At 54.0% G+C, this 19,709-nt stretch overlaps 1 protein-coding gene across 8 annotated transcripts in view; it reads left to right on the plus strand.

Annotated features, from left to right (window-relative positions):
- ANK1 (ankyrin 1) overlaps positions 1-19,709 on the plus strand; it is a 131,446-nt gene that overhangs the window by 51,463 nt on the left and 60,274 nt on the right. For 7 of the 8 annotated variants that reach the window (XM_075123390.1, XM_075123391.1, XM_048829439.2 and 4 more), the window contains exon 2: positions 14,100-14,201. In XM_075123390.1, coding sequence (XP_074979491.1) covers positions 14,100-14,201 — 102 coding nt within the window. Of the gene's footprint in view, positions 1-292; positions 312-14,099; positions 14,202-19,709 lie in introns of those variants that run through there. The other variant, XM_075123389.1, reaches the window with a different exon arrangement.

Below are 19,709 nucleotides of genomic sequence, written 5' to 3' on the forward strand. Positions count from 1 at the left end.
TGGGTGTAGTCTGGGAACAAATTTGCTCAGAGCAGCAGGATTTACGCCCTTATCAAAGGGATTTGATGCCTGCGGTGTGGGCTGTTCCCTGCTTGTGGCACCCTCCCTCTCTGTGTCCCCAAAGCTGCTCTGGCTGCAGCTGCCAGCCAAGTGGGACCCACCCACAGGGGGAGCTGAGGAGCATTTCTAATCCTCAGCCACAGCAGCTGTTTAAGATCCTAAATGGCTAACCAGAGCTCTAGCTAACCCGGGCTCTGAGTGCGCCGTACATTGGTGAATGGCAGGCCGGAAAGCAGTCGCCAAGAGCTGGGGTGCGTTATTTGCGTTATTGTGCTTGTCTGTGTCGTTATTTGTGCGTTATTTGTGTTATTGTGCTTGTCTGTGTCGTTATTTGTGGTCGCAAGTGACTACACATATACGACTGAGGTGACAAACTAGAGCTGGTTCCTGAGAATTTGGCCCCAAAATGAAATATTTGAAATATGGTTTCCTCTCTCACATCCCTGCCAGGGTCTGTGTTCCAAGAGAGAGGGAGCACGGTGGAGTGGGAGTCATGGGTCCTGAGCTCTGTTCCTGGCTCTTTGACTGAGCCGCTGTGAGACCTGGAGCAAATCACTTCATGTCTCTATCTTTGATCTTCCCCCTGTAACCCGGGACAGTTGGGAAGGTTTATCCCTGATCCCTATAGGACTTGTGGTCTGCCTTAATCCTTGACCTATGTGCTGGCTGTTAAATGGTTCCTGGAGCCCTAAGGATTAATGGAATCCCTTTGTAGTTGAGAACAATGTGGTCAATGGATGATCTGGGGCTCTGGGTCTTCTCTTGTGTTGGTGAGTACACAGAATCCTTGGGGCTAGCCTGGCTCATGCACTCCAGAGGGTCTCTAGTAGCTAGCTGGGTTTTATTTGGCACAGTCCTCAGCAAGCTGGGTCAGCTAGCAGCCTCCCTCGGTCTCTGTGCCAGTCCCTCCCCCCGGCTTGCTGCCTCTGGTTCTGAAGCTGTGCGAGAGGAATTAAGCTGATGCCACATGTCTCTCTCTGATTGTGAAGGGGAGCGTGCTGGGGGCCAGAGAAGTGCTGCTGATGGCAGTGATCCTTTGCTTGCTGTGGAACTTCAGACAGGCCACAGCGGTCATGCCCCAGTCCAGGCAGCCTCACTGCCTTACGCTAGCGTCTGGGCCAGTTCAAAATACCATTTCCCATTAAAATGGTTAAACTGGGAGCATTTAAGGGGAATGGAAAGGCATCCCAGCTGGCATAAACGCCCGGGCTGCAGATGTGGGGCTAGAAAGTTTCAGATACAGAAGGTGCCTATAACCTAACAAATGGCGGGAAAGGTAACGAAAGCAGCAAAATAAAATGTTTGGAGGTTGAGAAAAGCTTCAGCCCCCCTTTCACCCTAAATGATTTTCCATAGTTGGGGAAGTGCAATATGAATACATTGTACAGCAGTAAAAAAGGAGGACCTGTGGCACCTTAGAGACTAACCAATTTATTTGAGCATAAGCTTTCATGAGCTGCAGCTCACTTCATCGGATGCATTCAGTGGAAAATACAGTGAGGAGATTTATAACACCCATTTTTTCATGTTCTGTATGTATATAAATCTCCTCACTGTAATTTCCACTGAATGCATCTGATGCAGTGAGCTGTAGCTCATGAAAGCTTATGCTCAAATAAATTGGTTAGTCTCTAAGGTGCCGCAAGTACTCCTTTTCTTTTTGCGAATACAGACTAACACTGCTGCTACTCTGAAACCTGTCATTGTACAGCAGTGTTAATGCCATTTCTTCCTGGGCCCGTTAGCATGGGTGCTGCGTGCCAGGTCGTGATCACAATGCTGGGTTTGGACCAAAGAGGTTGGTGTCAGGCCCCTGTACTAGGGAACCTGATGAGGGAGCGAAGCAGCCTCTCAGCGCTGTTTACAGGGGGAGGGAGTGGACACTCGGGAGGCCAAAGTAAAACAAAGGGACCCACTGCGGGCTTAGAAACATGGGAAGAAAATAGCATCCTGAGGGCGGTGCAGCTACAACATCTGGGAAGCTCTGTCCGGACGGCAGACATGCCACTCGGAAAGGCAGTGCACTGGACAGCAGTGGAATGCCACTGGGGGAGAAGCTTTTGGGGTGATATGGCAGCCACGTAAGACAATGCTCTTTGTTTGGCACTGCCTGTGCAGAGGCACTGAGAGCCAGGAGGTGGCGGTGGGGGTTTGTCTGTGCTGGGTAGTTTCATTGCCTTAGAACAGGCCGTAAAAGCTGCCAAAGCGCGTAGTGTAGACAAGGGCTGACCTGTTTCACACTCTGTCAGCTGGCTGTGTGTAGCCCTGGGGGACCACAGAGGGCAAGCCAGGACCTGACAGCCCATATCTCCCAGGAGTGCTAGACAGCATGTGTTCTAAGGTGATGCAGCTTCTCAACATAAGCAGCCCGGTGGGAAAGGACTCGGTTGTTGATCTGGGCACCTTGATATCAGCAAGGCAGGGAGGGGCCATGCAGAAGAGCATGATGAGGTCAGAGAGCAGGTGGGATGGATTTATGGAGAAGATTAGAAATGCTACTTGTGTCTAACTTGGCTAAATGACCACAGGGACTATGGCTACGTTAGCCTTCACCTCCCCCCAAACCCAAGGAGGGAGCAATAGGCCAATGCTGCCAGCATGTTCACCACGCTGTAGGTCTGCTTTGAGCAGAGTTACACAACACAGCCCCCCACTAGCAGAGACGCTATGCTGTGAGACGCAGTGCTGGAGATCTGGAGGGCAGAGGCTGATAGACCCAGCCGAAGGGATCTGCGATAACTGGCCAGGTGGTGAAGGCGGTGAACACGGGGAGAGGATTGATTTAGGGGGAAGCTAGGAGCACTGGATGGAAATGAAGAAAGGGCTGAACCTCAGAAATCATTTCCCTCTGTAGCCATCTATCTGATGGCAGAGTCATACCCCAGGGAAGCGGTGGAAGCCCCGGCTACTGGGACCACTTAATCCCAGTGTTAATTAGTATTCCAGTGAGTGGCAGGTGTCAGCTTCTTGGAGCAGGGGCCTTCTCTGTCTGTTTTCTGTACAACACAGCTGCATACCAGTGGCAAACCATACTGCAAGGGATGAAGCCCATGCTAATGTGCTGGAGGGAAGTGTCTTGCACTGGTCTCCAGGGAGTGGACAGGAGTCCTTCCTACCCCTGCTCCGTTTCTCACTCCAAGTCTCCGAACCTTTGGCTTTGTTTCACGTCATTGACAGGCTTCTCTGGCCACTTTGTGTCCAAGGCCAGCGCTGTCCAGCAGCACACAGGGTTGGCTGTCCATCAGCTTGGCTGTGTGGCTGGCCATCACTCACCCCTGGTGCTGTTGAGCAGTGGGGATACCCACATGCAGGCAAAGGCAAAACTGCCTCTTCCCCTTAGCACTGCAGCCTGTCTCTGGGAGGGGGCTGCTGCCCTGCGATTGGCGACTCCGTTACATGCCCAGTCCTTCACTGGTATGCACGGTCTGTCTGTCAAGCACCTTACATGGCAGGGACAAGGTGAGTTTGGGGCAGTGGACTGTCCTGACCTGTTTCAGAGTAACAGCCGTGTTAGTCTGTATTCTCAAAAAGAAAAGGAGTACTTGTGGCACCTTAGAGACTAACCAATTTATTTGAGCATGAGCTTTCGTGAGCTCTGTAGCTCACGAAAGCTCATGCTCAAATAAATTGGTTAGTCTCTAAGGTGCCACAAGTACTCCTTTTCTTTTTGTCCTGACCTGGTTCCTCCAGGTTGACTCATGCCTGTGATGGGAGCAGCTTTACATCCTGTCTTGTGTCTGATTTAGCTGAGATAAAGCATGGCACATGCTGCTCCTGAGCCTCAGACATGTGGATTTGCAAGCAGATGTCAGCAGGACGCTGAGCAGGGGCCGCTAAGTACCTTGCTGATAGGAGCACATGGCTTTCCAAAGGAAGTGGAGGAGACAGGAGGTTGCATCTGATGAAGTGAGCTGTAGCTCATGAAAGCTTATGCTCAAATAAATTGGTTAGTCTCTAAGGTGCCACAAGTACTCCTTTTCTTGAAGCTGTAATGTTATCACAAGTGGTAAAACTCAAGAGACAGACGTGCATTAGTGGATTAACTGGGTTGAATTGCTTTCAAGTTCTCCGCCTGAGAGCAGCCCAGGGAAACTTCACTCAGCAAAGCCCTATGATAGAGACGGCTCTGCTGCGTGTGCTTCGCTGCGTGTGCTTCCTTGCCAGCAAGGACTGCAGAGTCCTAGGATGTGTCTACACTGCTGCCTGGCCATGACTGCCCTGACTCGCAGACCCCGCAAGGGGGGAGCGTCTCCGAGCCCAGGCCCAGCCCAAATGCCTACACTGCTATTTTTAGCCCTGCAGCCCCAGCCTGAGTCAGCTGAGCTGGGCTCTGAGACTTGGTGCCGCAGGGTTTTTATAGCTGTGTAGACATACCCCGAGAGTTCAAGGCCAGAAGGGACACCAGGTCATCTAGGCTGAGCTCCTGTATTTCACCAACACCCGCCCACTAACCCACCAACTTGTGAGACCGAAGTGTCACAGCCCACAGGAGACTAGACTGCTGTGTACCACAGGCAGCGAACAGGGAGGACCAAGGTGCCCCAGTGCCTGAGCCTTCCCCCTAAGTGGCAGGGAAATGATTAAATGAGGTACATCTACTTACACGGTAGAATCCTGGCAAGTGACCCACACCAACATGCTGCAGAGGAAAGGGAAACCCCCCCAAGGTCACTGCCAGTCTGGCCTGGGGGAAAATTCCTTTGCAGCCCCACACATGGGGTCAGTGAGACCCTGAGAGTGTGAACTAGAACCAGCCAACCAAACACCAGATACAGAGAATACTGGGTGCCACGGTAGTCCACAGAGCCCTGGCCCACCCTGCCCAATGTCCCAGCTCTAGCTGTCACCATTGCTGATGCTCCAGAGGAAGGAGACCAGCCCCCTCTCAGGGGACCCTTTCCTGACCCAGGCTGAAGCCCTGATCCTTGAGCTGTTAGGAACATAAGACAAACTGGAAGTGAGCCCCAGGGCTGCTGAGCCCTGCCCCTTCCATCACACACAGACTTGTCAGACAATCATACTCATATGTTCGTCCAGCTGTCTCTTAAAACTAGTTGTTTGGCCCCACCACTCCTATTGGGAGGCTGTTCCAGAACCTCACCCTCTGATGGGGAGAAACCTCCTTCCAATTTCCAGTCTGAATTTCTGCCTGGCCAGTTTTTACCCATTTGTTCTTGTGCCAACATTGTCCTTGAGGACTCCTGGGAGAGTGGAGCCCACTTCATGTCTGCAGCCACTGCCTCGCGGGGGATTGGGATTAGCACACAGGCACCTGCACAACTCACCCTTTCCTGAGCCCCCATGTGAGTGTGGAGGCATCTGCCCATTCTGCTAGGTTGCAGGGTAGTCTGGGGCTGTCACAGTGGGTTCCCAGATCCCGAGGCGGACAAGGCTGGGTGCAGTTTTGTGGGTCACTCGTCTGCTGGCAGGGGGGTGGAGGCCGAGAAATGGTGTCTGGGGAATATTTAACATCAGAAGAGATGTTTAAGTTGCAGTGGGTCCATTGCCACTGTCACTGTGGCTGGCTGGGGTCTCTGAAGATGCATCACAGAGATGCCGGGGGAAGGAGGAGGGGCTTAGCTAGATGCGTGAAAACTGTTATAATAATTGTACTGATTGAGATGGAACAAATGGGTTTATGGGATTAGTATAATTTAGTCACCATTCAACATCAAACAGTATTAAACAGTTTTAACACCTCTAGCCCATTTATTCCTTCTCAATTCCCAGAACAGAACCCTTGGTGCTGCCGCTGCTGGACTCGCTGGCAGCTCTGTTTGTGTGGGGGGGATGCCAGCGGCAGGAGCTCTCTGCGTAGGCTCCAGCTGTGCTGCACGTCACTGGCTGTGAGGGGAAAAGCATAAAGGCCCGTTCAGAGTCGGAGCTCAAAGCGATGGCAAATCGCCTGGCTCTCAGCTCACCGTTGCCAACTCTGTCCACGTATCTATTCAGGGGATACCATCATAGGACCTAATCACATCAGCCGCACCATCAGGGCTCGTTCACCTGCACATCTACCAATGTGATCTATGCCATCATGGGCCAGCAATGCCCCTCTGCCATGTACATTGGCCAACCTGGACAGTCTCTACGTAAAAGACTAAATGGACACAAATCAGACGTCAAGAATGATAACATTCAAAAACCAGTCGGAGATCACTTCAACCTGCCTAGTCACTCGATTACAGACCTAAAAGTCGCAATATTACAACAAAAAAACTTCAAAACCAGACTCCAATGAGAGACTGCTGAATTGGAATTAATTTGCAAACTGGACACCATTAAATTAGGCTTGAATAAAGACTGGGAGTGGATGGGTCATTACACAAAGGAAAACTATTTCCCCTTGCTTATTCCCCCCCCCCCCACTGTTACTCTCACCTTCTTTCAGAGTAACAGCCGTGTTAGTCTGTATTCGCAAAAAGAAAAGGAGTACTTGTGGCACCTTAGAGACTAACCAATTTATTTGAGCATAAGCTTTTGTGAGCTACAGCTCACTTCATCGGATGCATTCAGTGGAAAATACAGTGGGGAGATTTATATACACAGAGAACATGAAACAATGGGTGTTATCATACACACTGTAAGGACAGTGATCACTTAAGATGAGCTAATACCAGCAGGAGAGCAGGCTCATCTTAAATGATCACTCTTCTTACAGTGTGTATGATAACACCCATTGTTTCATGTTCTCTGTGTATATAAATCTCCCCACTGTATTTTCCACTGAATGCATCCGATGAAGTGAGCTGTAGCTCACAAAAGCTTATGCTCAAATAAATTGGTTAGTCTCTAAGGTGCCACAAGTACTCCTTTTCTTCTCACCTTCTTGTCAACTGTTGGAAATGGGCCATCCTGATTATCACTACAAAAGGTTTTTTTCTTCTGATGATAATAGCTCACCTTAATTGATCACTCTCATTATAGTGTGTATGGCAACATCCATATTTTCATGTTCTCTGTGTGTATATATATATATATATATCTTCCTACTGTATTTTCCACTGCATGCATCTGATGAAGTGGGTTTTAGCCTATGAAGTGGGTTTTAGCCTACAAAAGCTTATGCTCAAAAAAATTTGTTCGTCTCTAAAGGTGCCACAAGTCCTCCTCGTTCTTTCTTCCCACAGAGCCGGGCTTGGCTAGCTGCTTGCTATGCTCTGGCCATTCCACTGCAGGTGGTGGAGGGGCCTGGGGAGCTCTGCAGCATCAAAGCACTGGGGTCACACAAGAAAACCCATGGGGATGCGCCAGCAAAACGGATCTGGGTGCAGAATTGCTTCCTAGAGAGTAGCCCTGGGAGCCATCTGGCAGATGCCAGCGCTTTCCCCAGCCCTGGGAAGCAGCACTGGGGTTTGCTTTTGGTGGATTCCTCAGGCACCTTTCTCTGGGGCTGCCAGCCTGGGAAGAGTGAGTGCGGTGCGTAGATGTGCTGGACGGCCGGGGGATCCCTGGCTCGGTTCACAGGCCTTGGGATCTCTTTTCTGCCATGTCCCTAGCCAGGTCATCTCCCTGGATCCTCTATGTGCACCTCTCCCGCACAGGGAACGTCCTCAGCAAATTGGAAGCTATAACAAGTATTCCGCTGCTGCTGTCCACCGATAAATATGACAGATGTGCACCATGCCATTGTTATTCAGCGTTTCCAGTGCAGTCCGGCAGACTGGGGGAGGAGGGAGCTTTGTGCTTGGTGCTGTACAAACATCCAGAAGTGACAGTCCCTGCCCCAAGTCGTGTACAGTCCAGCAGACAAGCAGGCAGGGAGAGTGGGGTCACAAGTGTCGTACACGTGCCTATCCTTTAGTGTGTCAGGAGCAGTGATCGCTACGCGCTACCTGCCTAGCTCAGTGGCTGAGGCAACGTTGCTGAAGCAGCCTTAGCCTCCAGTGTTCCTAGCAGCTGGGGCTGAACTCACGTTGCTGGGTGTTTGCCTGGAAAACATTATCTGCTCAGAGCTCCAAAGGCAGCAGTGAGCTCCCTGGGCTGATATAAATGTGTCTGTGTTTCATGGAACAAGGTGGAGTTACTAATAACCTCCCTTCCTTTATCAGCCTTGTGCAGAGCTGCCTGGGAGGAGATGAGAGTAGGACTCCGTCACTGTCCAGTGTCCTGAGCAGTGAGCTGGGACATCCATCCTCTGATCACGGGCCTGGAAACCCAGCCTGAGCCCAGGCTTAGGGACTTGCACAGTCACTCGCGTATGATTTGTTAACTACAGGGAGTTTCTAGCCTTTCTGTTTGCAGAGAGCTTCAGTAGTGCCCAAGAGCAGCAGTACTGCAGGCGACTGGGTGCCAGGGCTGAGGTTGTCCCACTGGCTCTTCCAGCTGCTCACTGCAGGCTTTGGGCAGATGCTTGGGCCTGTGTTTCAAAAGTGGCTCCCAATTTGGGTGAATCCCACAGAGGCTGGTTCAGTGAGTGCAAAGTGAGTCTGAACCGAGAGCGTAATGTGTGTGTTGCATTGGGCTGGACTGCTTGGAAGAGCCCAGCGCTCGGGACTGGAAGGGAAAGCCAAGCGCAGGGGAGGGACAAGGGTGAGAGTAAATCGTCAGCAGAAAGCAGGTAGAACAAGAGTAGTGTCAAGTGCTCCTCTCTGGCCGTTCGTCCTGGGCGTTGCGAAGCCCTTGGCAAAGTCTGGGTCTGATCCTTCTCCCATCAAGTCTCTCTTGTCGTTGCGTTCAGTGGGCAATGCCATGCCCAGCATCTCATGGGATCAGGGCCTGTATACGCATGATCCCCTGGAACACAGTGCCTCTGGGGAGGATTCGGTACCTGTTTCAGAGTGCAAGTGCTGCAGGACAGGGAGTCAGGAAGAATATCTCCTCCTACTGGACTACACTGTCCCAGAAAACTGCCCGGGAGACGGAAAGGGACAGAGACTCTGTCCAAACAGTTTGAAGACAGAAAAATACAAATGGCTTCTCTGTGTATGGAGACAGTGAGTGGGTGTGGGTGTGCGGCCGTGCAAGCACTTGTGTAAGTGGCAAGCGAACATACTAAGATGTGTCTGTGTGTGCAGGGCTGATGGCAGACACACCCTTCTGAGCTCCTCTCGACCTGCCTGCCCTTATTTTAAGAATGATGCAGAAGGTCCTTTTGTTGGAAATTAGCCCTGTTGTGTCATCCCCTTGGTACTTTTTCAATGGCTTAGTTCATCTGCTCTGGCCTCTGACATGGTGACTCACCGACGTAGCAGAGAGTCGCCATGAAAAGACACCCAGAAGTGACAGACAGACGCGCTGTGGCACCAAGAAGACAGTAGAGTCACAGATCTGTTTCCTGTGCCACTCACATCCAAGCTGAGCCGTCCTCTCTTCTCAGGCTGTCCGCGTTGTCTGGCTGCTGCTGTCCGACATCCTAGGATGCGATATGCATCCCTGAGACATGCATGAGGGTTGTGGGGAGAAAAGCCACAGTTTGCCTGGCTCCCCCAGGCCTCAGCCTGGTCTGCAGGGCCCTGTCCCCCAGCAGTTGGGGGCCACAAGCACACCGTAGCCCCCCTCCCTGGTGGCATGTGTTGCCCATTGAACGCTAGGCTCCTTGGCATGTCTTCTGAGCTCATCCTCTCTGCTGTTCTCAGGAGGGCACCTGCAGCTCCGACCCATGCCCTGGCCTGGGCAGCAGTCAGCTGCTTTCTGGAGGAGGCTCAGTAGTAAATATCCCAACTGACAGAATAATGGAGAGAAAATGAACCAATTCCATTAGTGTCTGGCGAGCCCTGCAGGGCCCGTGCTGGAGCGAGGAGGGAGCCTGTATTTTTAGCCAGAATGCAGTGTAACTCACTGGCTTGCACAAAGCTGGGGAGTAGCTAGCAAAGGAGGGGGAGAGGGGAGACCAGGTTCGGGTTTCAGCTCAAGTGCTGGACTATGGCAGTTCGACAGGGCAGGTCCGGTCTAGATGCGGCTGTGAGTATTCAACATGCCTCTCCTTTGTGCACCAGGCAAGCTCTGCTTTGCTTTTCTGTTTGCTTTCTAGCTGCATTCCTGGCCACCTCCCTGCTCTGCTCTGTGCTGGGGCTTTGGCAGCCATGGGCTGTTGGAGCCCGTGGAGTTATCTCATTTTAATCTTTGCAGCGCTATGTGTGAGTTATGGACAGGGAAGCTGTACTGTGCTCTGCTCTTCCAAGGGGATTTCTCTGCAAGGTCTCTGGGCAGTGGCTGAAATGCCCACACCAAGCTGAGGTGCTGCCCTTCCGTGGCTCCTGACTGAGCAAAGGAGGCTTCTAGCAGGATTCAGAGCTGGAAAATCCCTCTGCATTGAGGCTGCAACATAAAATGCTCAGCTCTGCCCTGTTGTGAATCGTGGGCTCTCCAGCTCAGCACCCTGGGCTCAGCGTGCAAACTGTGCACTGCTGAGCATGGCACAGGGACATCTCTGGCTGCAGGTCCTGTCTATCACAGTAGATAAACCTGAAAGAGCAGAAGGCATCTCAGTGCCACGTGATGCCTTCCTCGTTACTCTGCACCATAAACAACGGGTCGGTCCCTGGAGTTGGGTCTTCCTCGGAAGGCTGGAGGGAGCCAGCAGGCAGGGGGGTTCACACAGACTGTACACGCTCGCCTGGCATGAGGAGGCTGCTCTGCTGTGATCGGAAACCGCAGCACGGCCTCCAGCACCTCTTCCCTGTAATGCCAAGTATGCTAACACCAGGAGCCTTGTTAGCCAGTGCTGGGTCCAGTGGCTCCCGCAAGAAATGCGGCTGAGGGTCTTGCTGCACATCCTTTTGGGGCTGAATGGTAGCAAAGACTGGGTGAGCCTGGTGGGCTGGATGCTACTGGGGGCAGCCAGTGCTGCTTTGACGGGACCTCCGCCCAAGTAGTAATCAGACTCTTGTTTCTCTGGTGCATGGGATTGGATCAATAGCCGGGGCTTGGCTGCATTTCCCTGGAGCGGGAGCAGAGAGGTCAGTCGGTACTGGGTTATCGGACCAAGAGGCTGCAGTTGGAGTGGAGAGAGAGCTGGGTGATGTCCTCACTCTACTGAGCGAACCCACAACTACTGCAGAGAGAGAAGAAGAGAGCCCCAGGCCCAGACACTGCTTCAGCCTGCAGCCATGGTACCACTGGCTTGTGTAGCAGCACCCAACACTGTGCATTGTGCGTTCCAGAAGGAATCGTCCCTGCCCTGAGGGCCTTGCAGTCTCAGGGTAGCACCCAATGGAGCTCATGGACCGGGCTGAGCTGGGCCAGGCCCCTGAAGGAAGCAGCACTGGTGATTATATGCCACCTCTTGCTGGGTCAGAACAGAGCAGTGCCCCGTCTGGCATGAGGGGTGTTATGCTGCAGAAGCAGCTGCCTTTCCACTGAGTGGGCCTGCCCACTTGCCAGACATATTCCAGGGCACCTTGTGAAAGATGACTCTAGGGGTCAGATTGCTAAGAGCTCAGACTCAGTGTGCCATGCTTACCTGAATATCTGGCCCTAGGTGTGTTAACTCTGGTGTCCTGGGCAAATCCCAGCCTGGGTCATCACCTACTGCCACTCAGTGTTTGCCCCATAGTTTCAGCTGGATTCACTGTTCTTTACTTCCTATCCCAAGTTGTTGCATAGTGTTACTTAAACAGGGGCTGCATCACCCCAGAGGTGGCTGCATTTCAGTGGTGGCTGGATTCCTAGTTCCTGTTTGTGAAAAGTTGTGTGATCCTTCAGGGTGCAAGGCGCCCAGTAAATGTGTGTTACCGTCATTACTTCCATTGATTTAGTACAGGTTTCAGAGTAGCAGCCGTGTTAGTCCGTATCCGCAAAAAGAACAGGAGTTCTTGTGGCACCTTAGAGACTAACAAATGTATTAGAGCATAAGCTTTCATGGGCTACAGCTCACTTCATCGGATGCATAGCGCTGCGACACTGTGATCCCTTCTAGACCCATTTGAAGGTTTTTCTTCAGATAGTAGAGTTGGTTTTATTATAATTGTAGTTTAACCCACACCAGTTGTTGTAGTTTCTGAGCCAAGAGACCCGGCTCTTTCCAAGTCACTTCTCACATCCTTTGAGCATCTCCGCCCCAGTCTCGCTTTGCTCTGCTGCTAACAAGTCATGATTTGCTTTGAAAATGTTACCGAACCGTGGCTGGGGCCTGCCAGCTCTGGCAATAGGTGCTCGTCCGTAGAGAAAGGATGGCCGTGAGCCTACAGCTCTGGACTGGAACACTGGAGATCTGGGTTTCTGGCTCTGCCATAGATTGCCTGTGTGATTCTGGGCAAATCTCTCTAGGCCTGGTCCCCGTATGCGACAGAAGGGTGGTTATCTTTCCACCCGGCCAGTCTGGCCTGTCTACAGCATAAGCTCTTTAGGGCAGGGACTGTCTCACTGTGTATCTGTGCAGAGCCCAGACCCCTGGGTGCTGCCATAATACGCACCCTAATGCGCACAGGCAGTTCTAGTATCGAGGGAAGCCGCCAAGTGTGGTCTGGGGATGGGATAAGCCAAGGGTTTGACCTGCTAACCAGCTCTCTTGTCTTTCCCTCATGTTAGCTAATACACCTCTCTTCCAAATGCCGACACGGCAGCAAGCCGCAGCCCCATGTGTGCACTCCTAGGGGGTTCTGGTCAGAGGCTCGGGGTCTGCATCAGTGTGCGAAGCGCTTCTCCCTGCCCTGTGCTCTGTTGCCTCCTGCTTTATGACCCGTGACTATATTAGCATCACCCTGCACAGGAAGTGCAAGGTTAATAATAGCCCAAGTGTCTCAGTTAGCCATGTCTCACCGGGGGCTCTGCCTGCTTTGCTTCCTGAGGGGCACTACGTTGCTGCTCAGGCTGGGGGCCAAGGCCAGAGGCTGCATCCCAGACAAGCACACAGAGCTGGGAGAGGGCCCCGCAGAGCCAAGCAGGACCAATAGCGGCTGGAAATGGTTCTGGATAAACTGGTGAGATTTCTGGTGTGGAGAAGGAGGGCTCCGTAGCAAGCTTGGGTTCATTGTAGATTCGCGGCACTTTTATTTCAAGGGATTTTTAATTGATTTCCATGCCAAGAATGGAGAAATAGGTCATGTCCCGCCCACACTGACTTTTCCTGGCCAGGGGAACAGGACCCTGGGCCAGACAGATGTGCCCAGCTGTGGGCAGGGCTATGGCTGGGTTATAAACTCTGTAGCTGTGGAAAGCCTGGCTGTGTGACTAGCTTCTCCATCTCTCCCCAGCTGCTTTGTGTCAGGCCAGCCTTGGGAGCCTCACCCAGGAAGTGGCCAGGGACCACGTCCCTCATGGCGCCCCATCATCCATTCCCTCCCCTCCTGGTCCCAGTGCAGCCGCCACTGCTGGGAGGTGCAGCCCCGAGCAAGCTGCTGGAGCTCCGCTATCTGGTGCTGGTTCTTTAACTCCCTCACACCAAGATTGTGATGATGGTGGATTGTTTTCACTGCAGTAGCACCCCAGGCCCTCTTTCTGCTACATGCACAAACACACTGGGCGTGACAGAGCTCTCCTCCCATCTCTTCCATTGACCTGATGCGATCCCCGCCCAGCACAGCAAGGGGGAGCCTGCCCTGCTGGCAGGGGCCGGGAAGGGAAGCTGGTGCTGGGACAGGCACAGTGGAGGGTTTGAATGGGGCATTGCATGCATGTTGTTGCAGCACTGAGAGCCCTGCTCCCTTTTCTTGCACATCCAGTGGCCGGCTCAGGGCTTTCAGCGCCGGTAAGAGCCAGGCGGGGTGAGAGCACTGGGGAAGGAAGCCGTTTCCCTTGTGTTCCTGAGCTGGGTCTGCATATAAATGGCAGCTTTGCTGCACGGCATTTCAGAGACAGCTCCTTCTGCTTCAGCACAGACCCCCAGCCAGGCTCCAGCACTGAAAAGGCCGCCTGCTAGCGACAGTTCCCTGTGCTGGTGTGGGACGGGGGCAGCAGGAATTGGGGGGATGGGGTGATTGAGCCCACTGTTGTTGCAAGGTCCCTGCTAGGTCCCCTGGAGCTGGCTGGTGCCACTTGTTCCCTACAGCATGTGCCCAGTGCTAGGAATGACTCATGCCCCTAGCCCTGCAATGGGCACCCTGGGCTGGTTGGAGCCAGGGTATATGCTGACTCATGTGCTCTCTTTTCTCTCCCAGGCCGATGCTGCAACCAGCTTTCTGAGGGCTGCGAGATCTGGGAACCTGGACAAAGCCTTGGAACACCTGAGGAATGGGGTAGATATTAACACCTGCAATCAGGTAGGTTAAGGTCACTAGGATTCTGGTACCAGCCCCTGAGGTCCTATAATAATGTGCCCTCTTAGCCCATGTATGACCGCCCCAGAGTGGGGGTGTTTGCTGGGTAGCAAGGGGAGCGAACTGGTAGGCAGGGAGCGTGGCTGGCGGCTCCCCTGAAGGGTGTGAGGAGTTGAGGCCTCTGGGTGGGCGCAGAGTGCTTGTCACAGGATAGAGGGCAGATCAGCAGTGGCGGGTGCAGTCTGTGGGCCTGGAGGCCCATCCTCAAGGCCTTTTATGGACCTCCCCCACCCCCAGCATTTGGTCCCCTGGCTCTCAGCAGCAGTAGATGAAGGTGGAGAGGGTTGTTACCAGAATGCCAGGCCCTTAGGGCTCCCTGGAGGTGCTGGGCTGGCAGAGCCGCTCACACTGCCAGGCCCGGCTCCTCTGTCCAGGCAGTGAGAGCTGCAGTCTCCAGAGGGCTTGTCAACAACAGCTGGGCACCTGCCAAAGAGCAGGGCCAGGGCTGAGCAGGGGGAGGGGGAGGGGGCGGGATGGCCCAGGCTGCAGTGGGTGCTCTCAGAGGAGGCTGGGCTAGAGGGGGGTGAGCTCTGACGCACAGACTCTGCTGTATGTACGCCTGCTTCGTGCTGAGCCCCAGAGCCGCCCCGTTCATACTCACCACTCCCGTTGATCCAGCCACTGCAGCTACGGGAGCAGGGGCTACAGGCAGGTTGCACCTGACAGTGCCTTTTCTACACCGCCGGGTGGAGGGGTACATGTACAGCGCTGCTGTGCCCTGGCTCCAGCGAGCCCCTGGGAGCACATCAAAGGCCATGCTCTGCTCCCAGTGACACTGGGGGAACGCCATTGACTGCAGGGGGTAATTCTTGTCACTGAGAGCCCAGCCCAGCCTCAGCCCAGCCCCAGCTCTCTGTAACAGAGTTTGCTCCTAAAGGGGAGCAGGCATCTGCTGTCTCTCCCGGCTTGGAGAGAACTCCTCCGCTCCCAGCATCCGGCCCTGGGCTGGGCCCCTGCAGCACCTTTGCTGACCTGCATCCAGCAAGTGCAGGGGCGGTATGTGGCCACTGGAAGGTTAGAGGAAGCATCGCTGTGGGCAGAGGAGGGCAAAAGTTGTAATGTCTCTGTCGCAGCTGGATGAGCCACTGTTCTCTTCGGTCTGTCAGACACATACACGGCTCATGCAAATGTACACGCTCCCCGCAGTTGTGTGTTTGTGTGTGGTGCTAGGGAGGTGTGTGTGCGCTGTGTGCATGGTGCTGTGTGTGGGTGTGTGGGGGGGCTGTGTGTGTGTGCGTGGCACTGCGTGTGTGTATGGCGCTGCGTGTGTGTGGCGGTGGGTGTGTATGTGTGTGCGCTGTGTGCATGGTGCTCTGTGTGTGTTTGTGTGTATGGTGCTCTGTGGGTGTGGGTGTGGCGGTGGGTGTGTATGTGTGTGCGCTGTGTGCATGGTGCTCTGTGTGTGTGTGTGCATGGTGCTCTCTGTGTGTGGGTGTGGCAGTGGGTGTGTATGTGTGTGCGCTGTGTGCATGGTGCTCTGTGTGTGTGTGTGCATGGTGCTGTGTGTGTGTGTGTGGTGGTGGGTGTGTATGTGTGTGCGCTGTGTGCATGGTGCTCTGTGTGTGTGTGTGCATGGTGCTCTGTGTGTGTGGGTGTGGCGGTGGGTGTGTATGTGTGTGCGCTGTGTGCATGGTGCTCTGTGTGTGTGTGTGTGTATGGTGCTCTGTGTGTGTGTGTGTGGCGGTGGGTGTGTATGTGTGTGCGCTGTGTGCATGGTGCTCTGTGTGTGTGTGTGCATGGCGCTCTGTGTGTGTTTGTGTGTATGGTGCTCTGTGTGTGTGTGTGTGGCGGTGGGTGTGTATGTGTGTGCGCTGTGTGCATGGTGCTCTGTGTGTGTGTGTGTGTATGGTGCTCTGTGTGCGTGGCGCTGTGTGTGTGTGGCGGTGGGTGTGTATGTGTGTGCGCTGTGTGAATGGTGCTCTGTGTGTGTTTGTGTGTATGGTGCTCTGTGTGTGTGGGTGTGGCGGTGGGTGTGTATGTGTGTGCGCTGTGTGTGCTGTGTGGGTGTGTGTATGGCACTGCGTGTGTGTGTATGTGTAGCGCTGGGTGTGCGGTGCTGTGTGTGTTTGCGTGGGGGGTGGGGCTGTCTGGGTTCAGCAGAGTCCACGGTGCCCTCACATGGGGCTTCGTGATCCTGCCATGCAGTGACCTGGTTGCAGCTTCTTCAGCTGGGCCGAGGTCTGGGGCTCTGGCTGCTCCCATGTGCCTGTGCACCCTGCCACTGGCCCCAGCTGTGCCTGAGACCTGTCCCTGTGGCTGCTGTTTGAAGGCAGCTGCCAGGCGGTCCTGCTCAGCGCTTGTCTGATCCAGTGCCCTGCACGGGAGGCTGCTGCAGTGTGTCTGGTAGCCAGAGTCCAGGGTGGTGCTGTCTTGACAGCAGCCAATGATCACAGGAGCCCAAACCAATTCAGGGAATATAAGGAACCGGGGGGGGGGGGGGGGGGAGCGGGGGAGGCAGATTCTCACTGGGAAAGTGCTAAAAGGCTGGGGGCAGGGGCAGAAGGAGGTGAGAGCAATGTGCTCTCAAGCCAACAGTATCTGGAGGGAGCCCCACTCGTGTCCCAGTCCCAGGGGAGTTTCCTAAGCCAGCAAAGAGAAGGCCAGAAACCAGGCTCCTTGGTGGTAATGGCTGTATCCTGGCTGATGAAGGGGCCAGGCTGGAACTGTGATCTCTGCATGCTCAGGGGGCACCCCAGGGGGCTGTTGCTCTGACACGTTGGAGCTTAGGACTGGTGGCATGTTGTTAGCCGGGGAGGGTTTCTCCAGATGCGGTGGCTGTAGGAGGGTGAGTGTGGAGGGCTGGGGTCTGTGCAGTCACGGCTCCAGACCCTGCAGCTGGGAGTCCATCAAAGGCACCGGTCTCACAGCAGCAAGGGAGTATCAAATTAGCAGCCCCCAGCTCGACACTTGGACCCATCTCCAGGAAGCATTGTCATTGCAATTTATGCTGTGTGAGCCAGTCACATCGGGGCCCATCATCACACACACAGGCTTCTAGAGCCCATGCTCTGGTCTGCTCAGATTCTCATGCCCATCACCGTGGTATCTGAGAGGCTCTAGCCATCCGGCTCATGTTCACATGCTGCCTGTGACTGCGCTGGGCTTGCAGGGGTGGAAGTCAGAAGTGAATTGGCCCAGAGTTGACCTGTAGAAAGTCTCTACCTTTGCTGATCCTTTAAACTCTTTGAATGAGAGCTGTTCCCTTGGGCTCTCCCCTTTCCTGGGCTCCTTCCTCTGGGACAGAGACTCGGACCCCTGCCCAGGTCCTGGCAGGTACGCAAAGCAGGAATTGATTGTGTATTTTGCTACCGTGTAAGTCTCCATGGGGATGCTGCTATTGAGTCTCTGGCATGTGATGGATTTGTAGATCTGAACAGTTCACCCTCACCTTAGTGCCAGGCCCCTGGGCTTTGTGCCAGGCTCCATGCTAAGTAGATCACAGACTTACACCGAATCCAGGCAGGATCTTCCGAGCGGCTGTGCTTTTGTTTCCGAATCCAGCACGCTCATTAAACCCAACTGCTGCTCTCTTCTGTGGGCTCCCTCGGGGAGCGGAGCCCCTGATATTGAGCTGCGGCATGAGGCCGGTTACTTGGCACGCTCGCCCTGCTCCTGGGTACATTCACTCACTCCTCAGTGAGGGTATTCAACAGGCCCGCTGCTCTCTCAGATCACTGGGAATGTGGGGGGGGGGGGGGACGTTTAATTCTGAGTCACGTTCTTTTCCTATGCGTTCTGGAGCTCTCCCCCAGTGCAGCACGGTGTCGCTGGATGCAAAGGGAAGCTGGGATCTGTTAGTTCTGCCTGCTCTGTGCTCAGCTTTGGGCATCCCCAAGGCTGGGGGGTAGCAGGTGAGAGTGAGCTGAGGGGGCTGTGGCTACTTCCAAGGTGTGAGAAGTCATGAATAGAGGGTGACTTGAACCATGCTGCTACTTCACCTTTGAGAATAACTGAAAGCTCCTGAGGAGACCTGAGAATGTGCCCAGCCCCACTGCTTTATTCCCAGAGAGAAGGAATGCTGGAGTCTGGAGGAGGCTGTGCAGAGAGCAGAGCTCGCGTGGCTGGTTCTGGACGGCCCTTTCCTAGCACGGTGGGGGATGCAGGTTCCCATCAGCCAGAGTCTCCGTTCAGCGATGTGCAGGGAGCCCTGCCAAGCCTGCTGCTGGTGAGATGCTGTAGTGCCTGGACTGGGAGGACCTGGGAGCGTGTGACTGCGGCAGTCAGGAGCCTCCGTCAGTGATGTCTTCAAACTGGTTCCTGTTTGCTTTGTGCCATCTTGCTGTGGTTAGATGGCACCTTTGGGTTTCCCTCCTGGGGAATATCAGACCTGTGGGAAAGGTCCAACCTCACATGTCCTGTATATAATAAAGGGGATATATGTGGTCAGACCTATCCCACAGGCCCTGTATTCTTACACAAAAGCAGAGACCTTAACATGCCATCTGATCTTCATCCCCATCCTTCTGATTCCATCATCATCGTCGGCACCAGTACCAGCATCTTCACTGTGCATCTCCTTCCTCCACGTGTCTGTCCGATTCCTGGGCACTTCACTGCCCTCGCTTTCAGTTCAAGACCTGAGAACAGGCAAAGCCCGTTGCTGCCAGCTTCCTGGTCAATAGGAGCTAGCATTACCTGCTGCCCTCCTGCCATCTGGGCTGTCCAGGTGTGCAGCCAGGTCAATCTCCTAATCTGTAACCTCGCCCAGGCCCTGTACCCCGCTCCCTGCGGAGAGCAAAGCCCCATCTCTCATGTTTTCGGAATGGTTGAGTGTACTGTGCATGCAGCCACTGGCCAGAGTATTTCTGGGCAGCGTTCTCAGCAGTTAGGTGTGGGAACAGGATGCCTTTCCAATTAGGTCACTGCATAGGCTCTGGTCCTCCAGATTGGTTTGGGTCAAATGCTCGAACAGACTGCGTTGTTCTTGAGGCTTGAATACAGCCTCATCACTCTGGGGCCGGAGAATAATGATTTTTCACAGGTTTCCCAGCATCTGAGAGGATATAAACTGGCCATCGGGAAGTTTAGACAAAGGTTTCTAACCATCAGAGGAGTGAAGTTCTGGAATAGCCTTCTGTGACGAAGTGGGACTGTTCTTAATGTTTCCTCTGAATAGTGTGGGGGTGCCTCAGTTTCCCCTAGGCAGTTCTTAAGTATCTAGGGGGTGGAGTAAGGGTGTATGATCATTGCAGAGCCCTAGAGGGCATGTGTGTGCAGGAGTCTGGACACAGAGAATGGCCGACACCCTGTTTCCTGGCAAATGATGGCCTGGGCCCTTCCCCCCCCTTGCAAGGTGAGAGCTGAAGGGTTGGAGAACAAAGGAATCAGGTGACCACCTGGCCCGGGAAAGGAACAAAGCCCAGAGGAGGAGGGGCTGGAGGGAGGTTCAGTTTGGGGCTGGCTGGGACATGGAGTGAAGTGCAGACGTGGTTGTCTGGCTCACTTCCCCCC

Source organism: Caretta caretta, chromosome 26 (genome assembly GCF_965140235.1).
Source record: "Caretta caretta isolate rCarCar2 chromosome 26, rCarCar1.hap1, whole genome shotgun sequence".
Lineage (NCBI taxonomy): Eukaryota > Metazoa > Chordata > Testudines > Cheloniidae > Caretta > Caretta caretta.